Genomic DNA, 14,111 nt, shown 5'->3' on the forward strand with positions numbered 1-14,111 from the left:
CATTATAACTCAAGCCAAATTGTTATCAGCTATCACCAAACTTGGCGAGAAAGAAAAATCGCCAACATGGAGTGCAGATACCTAACAAATATGTTCCTTTACTTTTGTTAATAAGCATTTTACAGTTAATTTATTTTAAAATAAACTTTTGTGTTGCATAATGTGATAAAAACCATTTCTTTCCCCCATCTTTGTATATAGATTGATAAATCTATTTTTTGATAAGAAGGAAATTGTTGAAAAATTTGGTTATACACCCTGGAGAATTTTCTATGCTTTCTGTCTTTTTAATTTTCCCAATATTTTTGGATTACTTTTTTTTGTGTCCAAAAATTTTATAAATCAAAGTATACTGACTAATATTTTATATTCTGCTTTGTTTTTATTTATTAAGTTTAAAACCAGCTAAGTTTTAAACAATGCTCTAACTATTTTATATATTTTTGTATTAAGTAGCATTTAAATTTATAGGTGGAGCTGGAGGTAAAGGTACTTGGGGTAAGCCTGGTAGTGAACTTATGCTAGAAGTTGAAGATATAGTTTCTGATATTCATGATCCTAATTATGATGATGAGAATCAGGTAATTAAAAATTAAAGTGGATAATTTATATGTGATAAGTAAGTTTTTGAATTTAGAATTTTTAACATATTTTCTGAAGGCTTAACTGAGGAAACATCTCCAAATAAATTAACAGATGATAAGAAAAAAATATGTGTACACGTGGATTTGAACCAAGGTTGGCATTTTGTCCAGTTATAACTACCCAATTGTTTTGCAATAGGTATTACAATAATAGTTTGTCTTAAATTAAATTTAATATAGTGCAAGAAAGTTAAGGGTTTTTCACATCTACTTTTAAAAAAAATATTGTTTATTTTAAATTTATACATAATTTTAAGGTGTATGTACCATAATATTTAAGAAATTAGTTTGAGTATTCATATTTAACGGTGCTTTTGATTAAAAAAGTTAAGAGGCTATTTGTAATTTTGAAATCAATATGTAATTTGTAGTTCGGAAATTTATCTACTGCTCAGTGACCAGTTGTCACATTTTTAACCGTAGACACTTTTAAAAACATGTGGTCACTTTTTCAAAAATTTATAATTTTAAATGATTAAAAATACTAGATATTAATGTAAAACATATATTTTTAAGAAATTCTCAAAATATGCTAAACATTGCAAGACTTTAAACTTACGAGAGTAAATAGATAATATTAAAATTTATTAGCGTTTAAATTGACAAATGGTATTATTTTTATTAAAATCTATTAGTGTTTTGGTGTCACAAGGTATACCTTTATCAGTAGGGTGAAATACCTTTTATCCTTCGATACCTACTGATGAAGGTGTACCTTGTAACACCGTATTGCTTATAGGTTTGAATGAAAATTTTTATTCTTAGGTTCATTTCTAAACTGAAGAAAAATTTTATGACACAAGCCTGAACTAAAGTAATTTTTAAAATATTAAAAATATTCATAATTCTATTTTTATTTTATGGTGATCCCACTACTGCACCGAATCAGAAAAGACGTTAACAAATGCATTACAGAATGTAAATCAATATAAACTTATACAAATGGTTATGTATTAATGTAATCCCATATCCGGACGTCCATTTACCAGAAACTTCTATTTTCCGTACATTTTTTTTTACAATCAAAATAAACAGCTCTTTTTCAAAAAAAAATTTATGGTGACAGTCTGTCAACACTAAGAAGACTGAAACTTAGTATATACCAATATTGCCCAAAAGCAGTCAAAATGACTGGATTGTAAAAGAATAACTAATGTGTAAAGAAATTTGTTTAAAATTAATTTTTAATTTTTTTTATATTATTTACAATTATATAGCAAGTTATTAGTAAATATTAACAATAAAAAAATTATATGTTGTACAAAAAGCCTCAAAATCCTAAGAAATTGTGTCATTGATTTTCTAATTGAAATTAAGAAGCAGTCAAAATGACTTCCTTGGGCAATCTAGTGTTAAATAAGATATTAATAAAAATAATTATATCTTTCTTCTTGCTGTTTTTCTAATACCTAAATATTTTATTTGCTTCATTAAGCACAATAAGAGAGTTGTTGAAAAGATGAGAACAGTTAAAGAAAAACTAACTTTGGTAAGAATTGTCAACTATGATTATCAATAAAGATGAACATAAATAGTTATAAATAAAATAGTTATATTAAACAGATCAATTTACTTTTGGAATGCAAGGCTTTTTTTTAATGCTATTTTTATCTGATTATCTGCCTACTTAATTCTTCACATCAAATGGGGGGGGGGGAGAAACGAGTCCTTTTTTTTCATGAAAAAGAAAGCTCAAATTATCAGCTGCTTTCTTTTATTTATTTTTAATAAAATGTTGTATGAAATTGATGTGAAATTGTTAATTTAATAATTTTTTTTTCATTGAATAATGCGTGTTACGATACTTGTTTAAGACCCATTATACGGAAAAATCTATTTTCAGGACTTGCCTATGATTCAGGACTTTCAATTGTATTTTGGTTAGCTTCGAAAAAAAACACTGATTTGAAAATTTTTAAAAAATAAGCACTTTTTTTTAGCTAGTTTCATTTCTTTTTAGTACTCGTAGTGCCAGTGGGTGGTGGGAAAAGTTTTGCGATGAGCATTTGAGCTGTTTCCTTCTATATTATTGGGTCTATTAATTATGTTGACTCAAAATCTAGTCAGAACTCACTACATTGAAGATTATATAATCTATCTATGGTAATATTGTAGAGTCTCTATAATTTGAGGTGGACAGGAAAGGACCTAACTCCTACTACTGAAGACACGAACTGTCAAAATCATAAAAATTGAGTATGAAAGTAAATAAAATGATAGAAATAAAGCAATTTTCAGGTTTGAGTGTAGTTTATATTTAAATGAAAAATGTATGATGATCCAGTCACCTTAAGCGCACTGTTCGTCACAGTAATTTTATTTTCTCTTTTACAGGAAACTTTATTATTTTTACAGTCTGCGACAATACTTTTTTAAGCATTGTAGCACTCATTTTTCCAGGGGCAGAATTAAACTCTGGCATTAAATTATAAAAATATTCCAAGGTTCTATCACAATTTAGTTAAGTAAAAAAGTTGGCTACAACTTTTAATAAAGATCTTAAAAACCAGAAGAAAGTATGATATTTTGACGGTTATATTCTCTTTACACCCATCAGACCATTTGACATATTAATGCCACTGATTATTCCATTGTCCTTGAAATATTCTGCAAAGTATTATATTATATTGAAAATATTTAAATGATGTATTTCAATTAGCAAACAATTTCTGTTCAGTTTTATTGTCAAAAAGTTTAATGCACTATCATATATTTGTTTTTGTGGCCTTGTTATCGCGTATCCTTGTTTCTGACATGGGCATTAGATTTAGCATGGCTTTCAGCATTTGGAGCAAATGCTTATTTGGAAGTGCAAAAAAAAATTAATAATAATAATTAAACAAGAAGATTAAGAGATGAGAACTAAGAACATAGTTTTTAAGTAGAATTCTGTTTTGTTAAAAAATAGAAATTGGTTTTATTTTTTGAAACCTTAAAAAGTTTTTTTTTTTTTATCCTGTAGGATGATTGCGAATTTGAGGCAATAGCACCTGAACTAAGTTTTGATGATCTGGAAAAAACTGTGGAACCAATTATTTGTGAATACTTTGAGCATGGTGATACAAAGGAAGTTATAGTATGTACTTATCAGTCTCTCTTTTTATTATTGCTTAAATTTTGCTAAAAACTTTTAAAAGAAAATTATATGGCTTGAAATTGACGGAGATCCATTTGTCCAAAGCCACTAAAATCTTACTGGGACTACTAATAATCAGTGGTCCCTCTTACCAATGACCAATCTATACAGGGAAATGATGCTTATTTTTTTTTATTTATTTATTTTTTTTTGCGTTGATTGAAACAAGGGAATTCTTTCCTTTGATTTGCATGTGCACCTGTTTAGAGAAGCTTGACTTCTGGGCTTCTATCAAAATTGCTAACTTTTCTGCGAAAGGAAAATGAAGTGGAGGAATACAGGGAGGTAAGCCAGTCACATAGTGTTAATCAAACGGCAAAGAATTTCCTAATAAGTAGTTTCTGTTTTGATTTGTTTGAGCTACCTTATTTCTTAGCGGGTGTTCAGTCTTAATAGTACTCATTATGATATTTTGAGAATCTTTTGTTTTCTTCAGAAATTTATTAAATGTATTTATCTTTCCAATTAATACTTTTTCAATTTCACAAGCTTGAGTATGATGTATTAATTATGACTTGAAAAGCTTGAAAATTAATGCAGTTATTTAAACTATATTGCAACTAAAAATTGTTTTACTATTCTGTATATCTTTTTTAAAACATTGGGTTGTATAAAAATTCATTGAAATTTTTTTTTTTCTAAATTTTTCGAAGTCATATATTTCTATAAAAGTTAATCAATGATATATGTTTTCTTTTGTAAAGTGACCTTCAATGAAAATTGATTGTATATATTTGCCACATATGTAAATTTATTACAGAAAAAAAATTTCTATGAAAAGTGCAAATATCAATAAAAGAATTCTAAGTTAAATTTTAAATTATAAAATGCTTTTACACTGAAGAGCCAAAAAAAACTGGTACAGGCATGAGTATGCAAATAAAGGGTGGAGCCAATCAAAGTATAGCGCTGTGATCGGCAACACGTATATAAGACAACGAGTGTCTAGCACAGCTCTTAGATCGGTTACTGCTGCCGCAATGCCAGGTTATACAGATTTAAGTGAGTTTGAACGTGGTGTTATAGTCGGCGCGTGGAAGACAGGACATAGCGTCTCCAAGATAGCAATGACATTTGGATTTTCATGTTCGATCATTTCACGAGTATACCTTGAGTATCGGAACTCCGGTAAAACATCAAATACATATCGCATGCATATTTGGGATGCTTTGCAGCGTGATGTTCAGAAGATATCCGCACCCCCTCTTACTCCGACATGGACAGCCCTGCAGGATTCGTGGTGTCAATTATCTCCAGCACTACTTCACACATTGATCGAATCCATGCCACGTCGTGCTCGCGGGGGCTCTAGGCAATATTAGGCAGGCATGCCAGTTTTTTTTTTTTTTTTTTTTTTTTTTTTTTTTTTTTTTTTTTGCTCTTGAGTGTACTTTTTGTGATCAGGCATGATAGTTTTCTTTAGAAGCATAATTTTCTGTTTCCCATTTTTTGTCTAAATTTTTTTTATCATTTTTTCATTCTTTGTAATATTTCTGATGACACAAAAAAAAAAAAAACACTCTAACTCTGCTAAAAAAAAATTCTATGATTCACTTTTCAATATCCATAAAACCTATGCTTCCCACCCAACTTTGACTCTTTTAAGCATCAATTTCTCAAGTGGTAGTGCTGAGATAATTGAAATGCATTTGTGGGTAAAAATAATTTCCTACGACCAAGGTCAAAATCATTTTGAAATAATTTTATAAATCCAACAATTAAAAAGAAACTTAAAATTTTATGACCATTTTAAATATAAAAATTAAATACTATGGATAATTTGTAATAGATGGCAGCTAGGAAAAACTAATCAAAGTCAACTTTAAAGCACTTCGGATTTTTCAATGCTGCTTGCTGATGAGGGGATTATTGGCTAATTAATGTTTCTAAAGTTAAAGTTGATCACAATAAGTTCTTGTTAATTAAAGAGTCTTTCATGCTTATTAAGCTTTCATGCTTTTATTAGAATTTAACTCACTAACATTCCTTTATACCTAGATTATTTGAATGATTTTCATATATTACTTACTGTATTGTTATAATTCTATTGTAATTTATACTATATTTTTCCTTTTGTTAAAAATTAAAAAAAAAAAACTTGATGTAAAGTATTATTATGCAGTCTTAAATTTGATATTTTCCATCCCATTTAAGCAGCATATGAAGAAAAATGTCATTAGTTATTAAATTTGATGCATTCTTCTTAATTTTTTTTAATTTCAGGTCTTTTCTCTTTTTCATCTTTCTTGCAGTCTTTTGCTGGCATAAAATAATCTGAATATTTGAATAAGTTATGTAAATATATATATATGGATTTTAGAGTTGATATAAATTAACTAATGGTAAATATTCATCAAAATCTTTCAGTAGAAGATTTTGATGCATATTTCTCTTAATTCACTGATATGTATTCTATTTTTCATGTACGTGACACATTATAGCACCCACCTCAGCTACAACTATTGGTGATATGCACAATTGTTAGTTATTGTCTTGAGCTAAAATAGTTTCATTAAAATAATAGATTAAATAAATTTTCTTTAATATGCTTTCTTCCCTTAGGCTTGTCTTGGTGAGTTGAATTTTGGTAAGTTAAGATCGCAGATTGTGTGGTTCGCTATTAATCTTGCCATGGAACGCAAGCCTTCATTGCGAGAGATGACATCTGTTTTGCTTTCTGATATGTATGGACATATTCTGCGTCTTGAAGATATAGCTGCTGGGTTCGATAATTTATTACAAAGCCTCCCAGATTTAATTCTTGATACACCAGATGCAGCCACTGTAAGTAGATTTCTTTCTTGTTCATTACTAATTACTCATAAGCAGAGATGAACAGATCACCCAGAATCACACCAGGACTAAATCACCCAGAGGGCTAACCATTATAACTTAATCTTTAAAAACCTATGTTTTTATCGATTAGATTTTTTAATACAATAGTATTGTAACTCAAATTTGAATATTCACTTCTTATGCGCTCCATTCGTGAGGATTCCATCTTAAATAATCTACCTGGTTTTTTTACATTACTTGCATAGTGTTGCACGGTTCTGAATATTCTGAGTTTACCACTCTTAAAGTTTGCTCTTTTAGACCCTCGAGTTTCAATAAAATCTTTTATTAAAGATTCGTCGAATCAAAGTAAACTTAATTTTTCACCTCATATAATTACGATTGCCATATTGAGTTCATTCTGAAACTTAATATCTGTTATTAAAAGCCCTTGCAGAAAGCCAGAAAAAATTCTGTTACAGGGTTCATAATAATTTTATTGTAAAATTCAATAAATGAAATTTTTTTAATTTCCTTGCCGAAATAACTTTTTTTTTAAATATATATATATATATATATATATATATATATATATATATATGACATTAATGTATTTTTAAATTTTATAAGATAATAGTATTTTATTTATAGATTGCAAAATTTGGCAAAAACAATTTTTTGATAAAAAAAATTTTAAGCTCAATTTTATATAAATGTATTGTTAATACAAATTGTTTATTATATTACTTATGCATCATAATTATATTGTTAAAGCCTCAATGAAAGTAAAATATCACTTAGTGAATTTTGGATTTTTTCGGCAATTTTGTTTTAAACTACTGTTTTTAAAATTTATATTGGCTCTGTAGGGAAGTACAGAGTTTTTTATGATTTAAATTAATATTCATGAAAATTTATTAAGTTACTTTAAAGTAAATTTTTTATTTGTTTTTCAACACTCCTATTTTTTTTTTTTTTTTTTTAAATCCTCCTATTTTCTGAAAATTTTGACTGCTGCCTTTAGATGATGCATTAATTATTATGAACAAAATTTTTTTTATCATCTGCAATGTTTTTTTATTTGATATCTTTTAAAGAAACATTATTTTTTAATTGAAGGAATTTTGATTCCTGAAAGGTGCGATTTCATCAGCAAGTTTTGCCTGATGTGGAATCGCATCTACTTTCGTTAAAAATCGCCTGCTTTTAAAAGATTTTTTCCGTTTGGTAAAATGAATAAAAACAAATGGTTGTTTATTTATAACCATAAGATTATTTAAGGCTAAAAGCAGGCGATGTTTAAAAAAGCAGATTGCAACATTCTCTTTTTACAAGTAATACAATTCTGATTCTGCATTGTTTTGAGTTTCTTTTTTTTTTTTTTTTTTTTTTTTTTTTTCTAAGTTGATCACATTATATCCTACTTTATCCTCCTGGGTTTTAAAATTTAGTTAGTGCTTGTTCTAACTTTCATTTCCATCTGGTAGTTTTTAAGTGTTGTTTTTATTTAATAAGTTTAATCATTTATCAATGTTATTTTATCATTTTCTTTCTTCCTTATAATTAGGTCCTTTATTTTAAACTAGTTGCAGCACTGATCAAATACGTTATACAAATAAAAAAGCCAAAAAAATAGGCACTTTTATGACAGTTTTCTTGAAAATTTACCGATCCTTAAGGGGTTAACATAAATTTAGTTGAAATTTTTCTGGTGGAAAAAAGTCTTTGAATTTTACGCATGGCCACTATTTTTTTTCAAGAAATATGGCAATGTGAAAAAGTTAGGTTGAAATTTTATAATATGTAATTTTTTACTCATTTATTTATTTTGATTTTAAAAAAATTAAGAACTATTTTTATTTTGGTTTCTATCTAACTTTTCCGTTTTTAAAAACAGTTGTTTTTATTATGATGTGGCAATTAAGAGGGTAAGGCGTTTTTCTGGTAGCACTGTATTTCTATAGATTATATCTCACTTAACGTTTTATGGATAATTTTTTCTATTTCTTTTTTTCAACTTCACCACTTTAGCTTTTTTAATAGCGATTACTCAGTTTTTTATTTATTTTAAATATTTCTAATTATCTCAATATATAATTATCTTTATTATCTGAAATATTTCATTATAGTTTTGTTTTCCTTTACCTCCTATTTATTATAGAAATATTTTAATATAGCTTTGTTTTCCTTTCCTTTACCTGAAATATGTATGTATTTTAATTAGACGCGTTTTCTTGTGAACATAAGTCTTTATGACAAATAGATAGAAATGCTTGGATGTTATTTTTTATTTTGTTATAATTTGTTTTTTAATATCCATCCCGTAAAATATAATTTATTTTTTATTGAAATTTTTGTTATTATGTTCTGTTTATTGTTTTTGTTTGTAATGTGACACTGATTTTTATTTTAAAATTGTTGCGCACATGTTAACGCTCATATCTTTTGATTGTTAGAATGTTAACAGTCTTATTTAAAATGTTAGTTTTTTTTTTTTTTTTCTTAACTAAATTTTGTTTCTAGGTTTTGGGAAATTTTATTGCTCGAGCTGTAGCTGATGACTGCTTACCTCCAAAATTTGTGCAAAGCTATAAAGGAAAAGTTGAATGTGTTCATGCTAGGTATTTATTTTCTTTTAATTGCCAGGCTTCATTCGCACCGGGATTATTGCGGTGGGATATCATCAGGGAGTGGGGGAAACGAAATTCGAGAGAAAAGTCAGTGAAAAACATAATTTTTCCCTGAAACCGGGAATTGTCTGTGAAAACTTCTGCCTTAAGAGTTTTGATGTGTTTTTAATCAACTTTTGTTTCTCACTTTTCAATATCACTACTGCTATCACTTTCGTTGCCAAAGTTGAGCAACACTGTGTGTGTGACTAATCCCCTCACTGTCTAGCGACAGCTAGACATTATCAATGAGTCCATATACTCTCAAAAAATCTAGGGCAAGCAACTGGTCTATCGCAAAAGTCTCCTTAGAAATGTGAAGACAAGCCAGTATGTGCTCCGGGGAGGCACTCTCCACGTCGCACTTTGCACAAACCGGGAAAACCCTGTTGCCATTGCGAAAGGTGGTCGCTCCTCAGGTGGCCGCTGGCAAATCTCGACAACGCCGTCTGGTCGGCTCTATCACAGGAAAGGCCATGTGTAGCCCCCAGGACATCTCCGCCAATACCAATCATGGGATGGAAGGACCCTCCAAGACTTTAAGTGATTGTTTTTTCTGATGGAGTAAAGCTCGTCAATAAGGCAACTGAATACAATGGCTCAACTGAGCCCTGCTTTGCCAAGTCGTCAGCGACCTCATTTCCATAAATCCCCACATGCGAGGGAATCCGTTGGAGGTGTACTTCATGAACCACAGCAATCTGTCTAAGTAATTTCAAAATAGCTATGCTAGTGCGGTCACCAACATTGAACCAACTCTTCAAGTGCTGCAATGAACTCTTGCTATCAGACAAAATCCATACCGCTCTATAATTAATTTAATTCAAAATGGCCTCTAGACCGACCTCAATAGCCAACCGTTCCCTTCTAAACTCCGAGCAATTGTCCGGGTTTCTATTTTTCTGACTTCGCTATTAAGAGTCTTAATATATACTCCACTCCCGGTTTGATGTTCTTTATTTTTGCTCCCATCTGTGTAAATTTGGATATCTACTTCCGGGATTTCGTTGATTATCTCAAGTGCCAGCTGCCTCATATGATCCGGGACTGTACTTGCTTTATTCACTGCCTGTTATAGTTCGGTGTGGAAGAATACTTCCCTTAAACCCTCCGATGGATCAATATAATATTTCAGGGAGTGGCGTTCAACCTCCCGACTGAATAAATTCAACTCCGTGGCCAGGCTCATTGGACTGTTTTTCTTTAATCTTTTGTTACTTTTCCACCCTCCTAGACAATCCGAGGTGAACGATTATGAGAGCCATAACTTATGAGTTTGTTAAAATATTTCTGTACGTCAGCTCCACCTCTGTATCTCAAAGGCTGTAAGTATGCCTCATACAAAACGATTTCATTAGGACAACTGTTTCTCAAACCAGTGATTGTGCGAGCCGCACTCAACTGAACTCTTTCTAGTTTCTGTAAGTTGGTATTTGAAGCGCAAAAATATACAGGTTATCCATATTCTAAAATAGGTCTTATAAGGGCAATCGCGTACATCTAAGTGTTTCAGCATTAGCTCCCCAATCTCTTCCTGAGATATATTTGAGTATATTTAGTGTTCTCCTGCCGTTATAGATTAAGTTCTCAATATGTTTTTTGCAGTTGAATTTGGAGTCCAATATAAACCTTAAGTATTTAGGATGTTTTACTCCATTTATATTTTGTCCATCGAACCTAACTCTAGATTCGTAATTATATAGTTTTTTGTTAGTTGTGAAGAAAGTGGCATAAGACTTATTGGCATTAAAGTTCAGTTTATGCTGAACAGCAAACTCACTCAGTTCATCCATAGTCACATTCACTTCTGACTCAATCATGTCCACTTGGGCCCCTGATTTTCATAAAACTATGTCATACACAAAATTCCAGCCTCACACCGCTTGGTGAGTAACTCCTCAATGCCCATCAGATAAATGGCAAAGAGAAAAGGGCTCAACACCGAACCCTGAGGTACTCCCTGGCTTAAATAAAGTTTGTGAGAGATAGTATTATTATATTTGACCCTAATGACACGTTGCCTCAGGAAATCATAGATCCAAGCCAAGGCCCTGCCTTTGATGTTACCTTGTTCATGCAGTTTGATAATTAATTTGTGTTTCCACACTCTGTCAAATGCCTTTGACAGATCAAGGAAGACTGCAACAGAGTGATTTGTAGACCAATTGTTTTGTGCATCCCTGATCTTCTGGCACATATAGAGAACCTAATTGGTAGTCATAAGTCATAATTGGTTCAGCCATATGTCTCATCAATAACGTCATATTGCAAATGAGGGAATAATACGTTCTTGTAGAGGGATCTTCTAAAGATAACCAGAAACTTGATTTTTAAAGGGGTGATTCGTTTTACTCATTTACTGCACCTGCTATACAATTCCGGGAAAAGGGATTTTTATATGCCAGCCTACAACAGTAGAACAATGCTTTATGTTTCCTCTTACTTTTGAAAAATTTTATTTGGCAGAAAATTTGAATTGTGTGTTTCAAATAATAGTTGCTTTCTTTAATGTATTGACCTTACCTATTTCTTGAGAGGCATTTTTTTTCCTTATAAATCTAATACAAATAAAAGTTTAAAAAACAAACTTAATAAATTTATATTTTTCTCTTAAATAAAAACAATACAAAATTATTATTTGTTCAATTAAAATAATTATTATGAATAAGTAAGAATCTAAAAATTTTAAATTTAATATATATAAAAATATTAACAATAATTCTATATGGGTCATTCTCACGAAAACTGTCATTTTTCAGTTCATAAAATCCCGAAAAAGTAAAGTGAATAAAAAGCTCTGAAACTTTTTATATTAATAGAAATATGTAATGGCATTATAAAGAAAGTATATATCCTATAAAATATACTTAATATTTAAATTAATTAATTTTTTAAATAATTAATTTGTAATTAATTAATTTATAATAATTAATTTATTAATTTTTTAATTTCTTTTTCAAATTAATTAATAAGTAAATTAATTATTTTCACTATTTAAAAAGTGAGGAAGTGACGCTAATAGTGAGGGAATGATATTTTATTTTAATACGTGTTTTTATCTAAGTTACATCTACCTAAAGTTTGAAAATGATAACATACTAAGTATATCTAATATTTATTATAATTTACTCTTATATATTTAATAGTTTTTACAGGTTTGGGAAATAAAATTGGCTGGCACGATTTAACAAAAAAAAATTTATTAATATACTCATCTTGAATCATTCCCTCACTTCAGCGTCATTCCCTCACTTTATACACTAGTGAGGGAATGACGAATTCAATAAAATTTAAAAATAACAGTTAGGCCTAATTAATTTCTAAAGTCAATCACATACAATTATATTCATACAAGAAAGCAGCATATAATTATCCACTTTCTCGATGAAGTTGTATTTTATTTTATTCTAAAAAATGACATGAGGGAATGACAAATGTAAAAAATTTTACCTGGTTTGATTCATTCAAATTTATTCCACAGCAAGGCTTCTTTAAGTTGATGATGGAAACATACTGCAATTTTGTTCTATGATGCCAGTTGTTAACTTCTGAAGTTTTTATTAAAATATTTTTATTCTAAGAAGATTGCAGGTGATAAGAACATTGTTGTGAGGGAATGACGCGAAACACTGGGGACAAAGTTTAAAATAGTGCTGTGTTAATATTTTTATCAGAAATTAAATTTAAAATTGATTTTCTGAATTCTATATTTTAGTATTCTGAAATAAAATACACGAATTTGTAAAAAAAAAAAATTTATTTCAGTAACAATTTTTTTCTTTTTTTAAATCAGCAGTGGGGACAAGTGAGTGAATGACATATTGGCATATTTTAATTACCTAAAATAAATAAAAAAATAAAAATTGATAATTTTTTTTTAATTCTTTTGTTAGCTTGCATTCTGAAGGACACTTTCCCTGAATTTTTTTTTTTTTTTTTCGTAAGCTGTAAAACAAACATAAAATATACTGGGGACATGAAAATGACTGTTTTTGTGAGAATGACCCATATATGCTGCAAAAATTCGTTTCTAAAATCAGAAAAAAATTCATAGCTGCTATTAAATATATTACCGTCATTGAATTATTGTAGTATTGAAAGGTAATTTTCCCTAGTGTAAATTAAAAGAATAATAATGAAGGAATTGTAAGACTAAAACACTAAAAAAAATTTAACGAATACTTCCATGTAAATAGATGGTATAACAAGGGAATGAAAAGCTAATTTTGTGTAAGAAAATTATAAAGTCGTTTTGTATTGTGAATAATAAAAATTCTATCCTTTGTAAAAAATTTATTCTTCAACCTTGATTAAAAATTATGGGCTTAAAAATCACTTTTTATATTTTAATAGTTTGTTTTATGTATCTAATATTTTTATGTTTTTAGTAGATGATTAAAAGAAATTTTTGACTGTAAATTAAAGGAATATTAGTTGTTTAAAAATAAGATAAGTGTTTAATGAAGAAAAGTGTTAATTATTGCTATAAACTTTACTGAGTAAGCAACTCGGTAGGGTTTTAACCCATTAAGCGTCTAGGATCTCAGTATCATTTGTATTTTCTCTTATTCTAGTTCAGGAAATTTTTATGTATTTTAGAGAGAGGGCAAACAATTTTGGGATTTTTTTTTTTTATTATTAATTTTTTGACGAAATTCTCTTTCTCTCTCTATTTTTAACTGAAAAAGATAATTTGCAGTAGTACAATTAATTTTTAAATTTTCATTTCCAGTGTGAAAAAAGTGTTGTTGTTTCTAATCCCCAAGAGGTCCATCCTAATTAGACCAATTCCATAAGCCAAAAATGTCCAGGAAGTCTAAAAATAGATGAGGTTTTGAAAAAACCTTGTTGATCTTAAAATCGATACAGTTTAGAATATGTTCGGGC

The 14,111-nt window shown here is 29.1% G+C and overlaps 1 protein-coding gene across 1 annotated transcript in view; it reads left to right on the forward strand.

The window, feature by feature from the left end:
• Nucleotides 1-14,111, forward strand: part of Pdcd4 (Programmed cell death 4) — a 36,428-nt gene that overhangs the window by 1,368 nt on the left and 20,949 nt on the right. Inside the window, exons 2-5 of the mRNA XM_021147611.4 lie at nucleotides 472-581; nucleotides 3,607-3,720; nucleotides 6,343-6,564; nucleotides 9,079-9,176. Coding sequence (XP_021003270.1) covers nucleotides 472-581; nucleotides 3,607-3,720; nucleotides 6,343-6,564; nucleotides 9,079-9,176 — 544 coding nt within the window. The remainder of the gene's footprint in view (nucleotides 1-471; nucleotides 582-3,606; nucleotides 3,721-6,342; nucleotides 6,565-9,078; nucleotides 9,177-14,111) is intronic.

The sequence above is a fragment of the Parasteatoda tepidariorum genome, chromosome 11 (genome assembly GCF_982258835.1).
Source record: "Parasteatoda tepidariorum strain Cologne lab strain chromosome 11, Ptep-v5.0, whole genome shotgun sequence".
Lineage (NCBI taxonomy): Eukaryota > Metazoa > Arthropoda > Arachnida > Araneae > Theridiidae > Parasteatoda > Parasteatoda tepidariorum.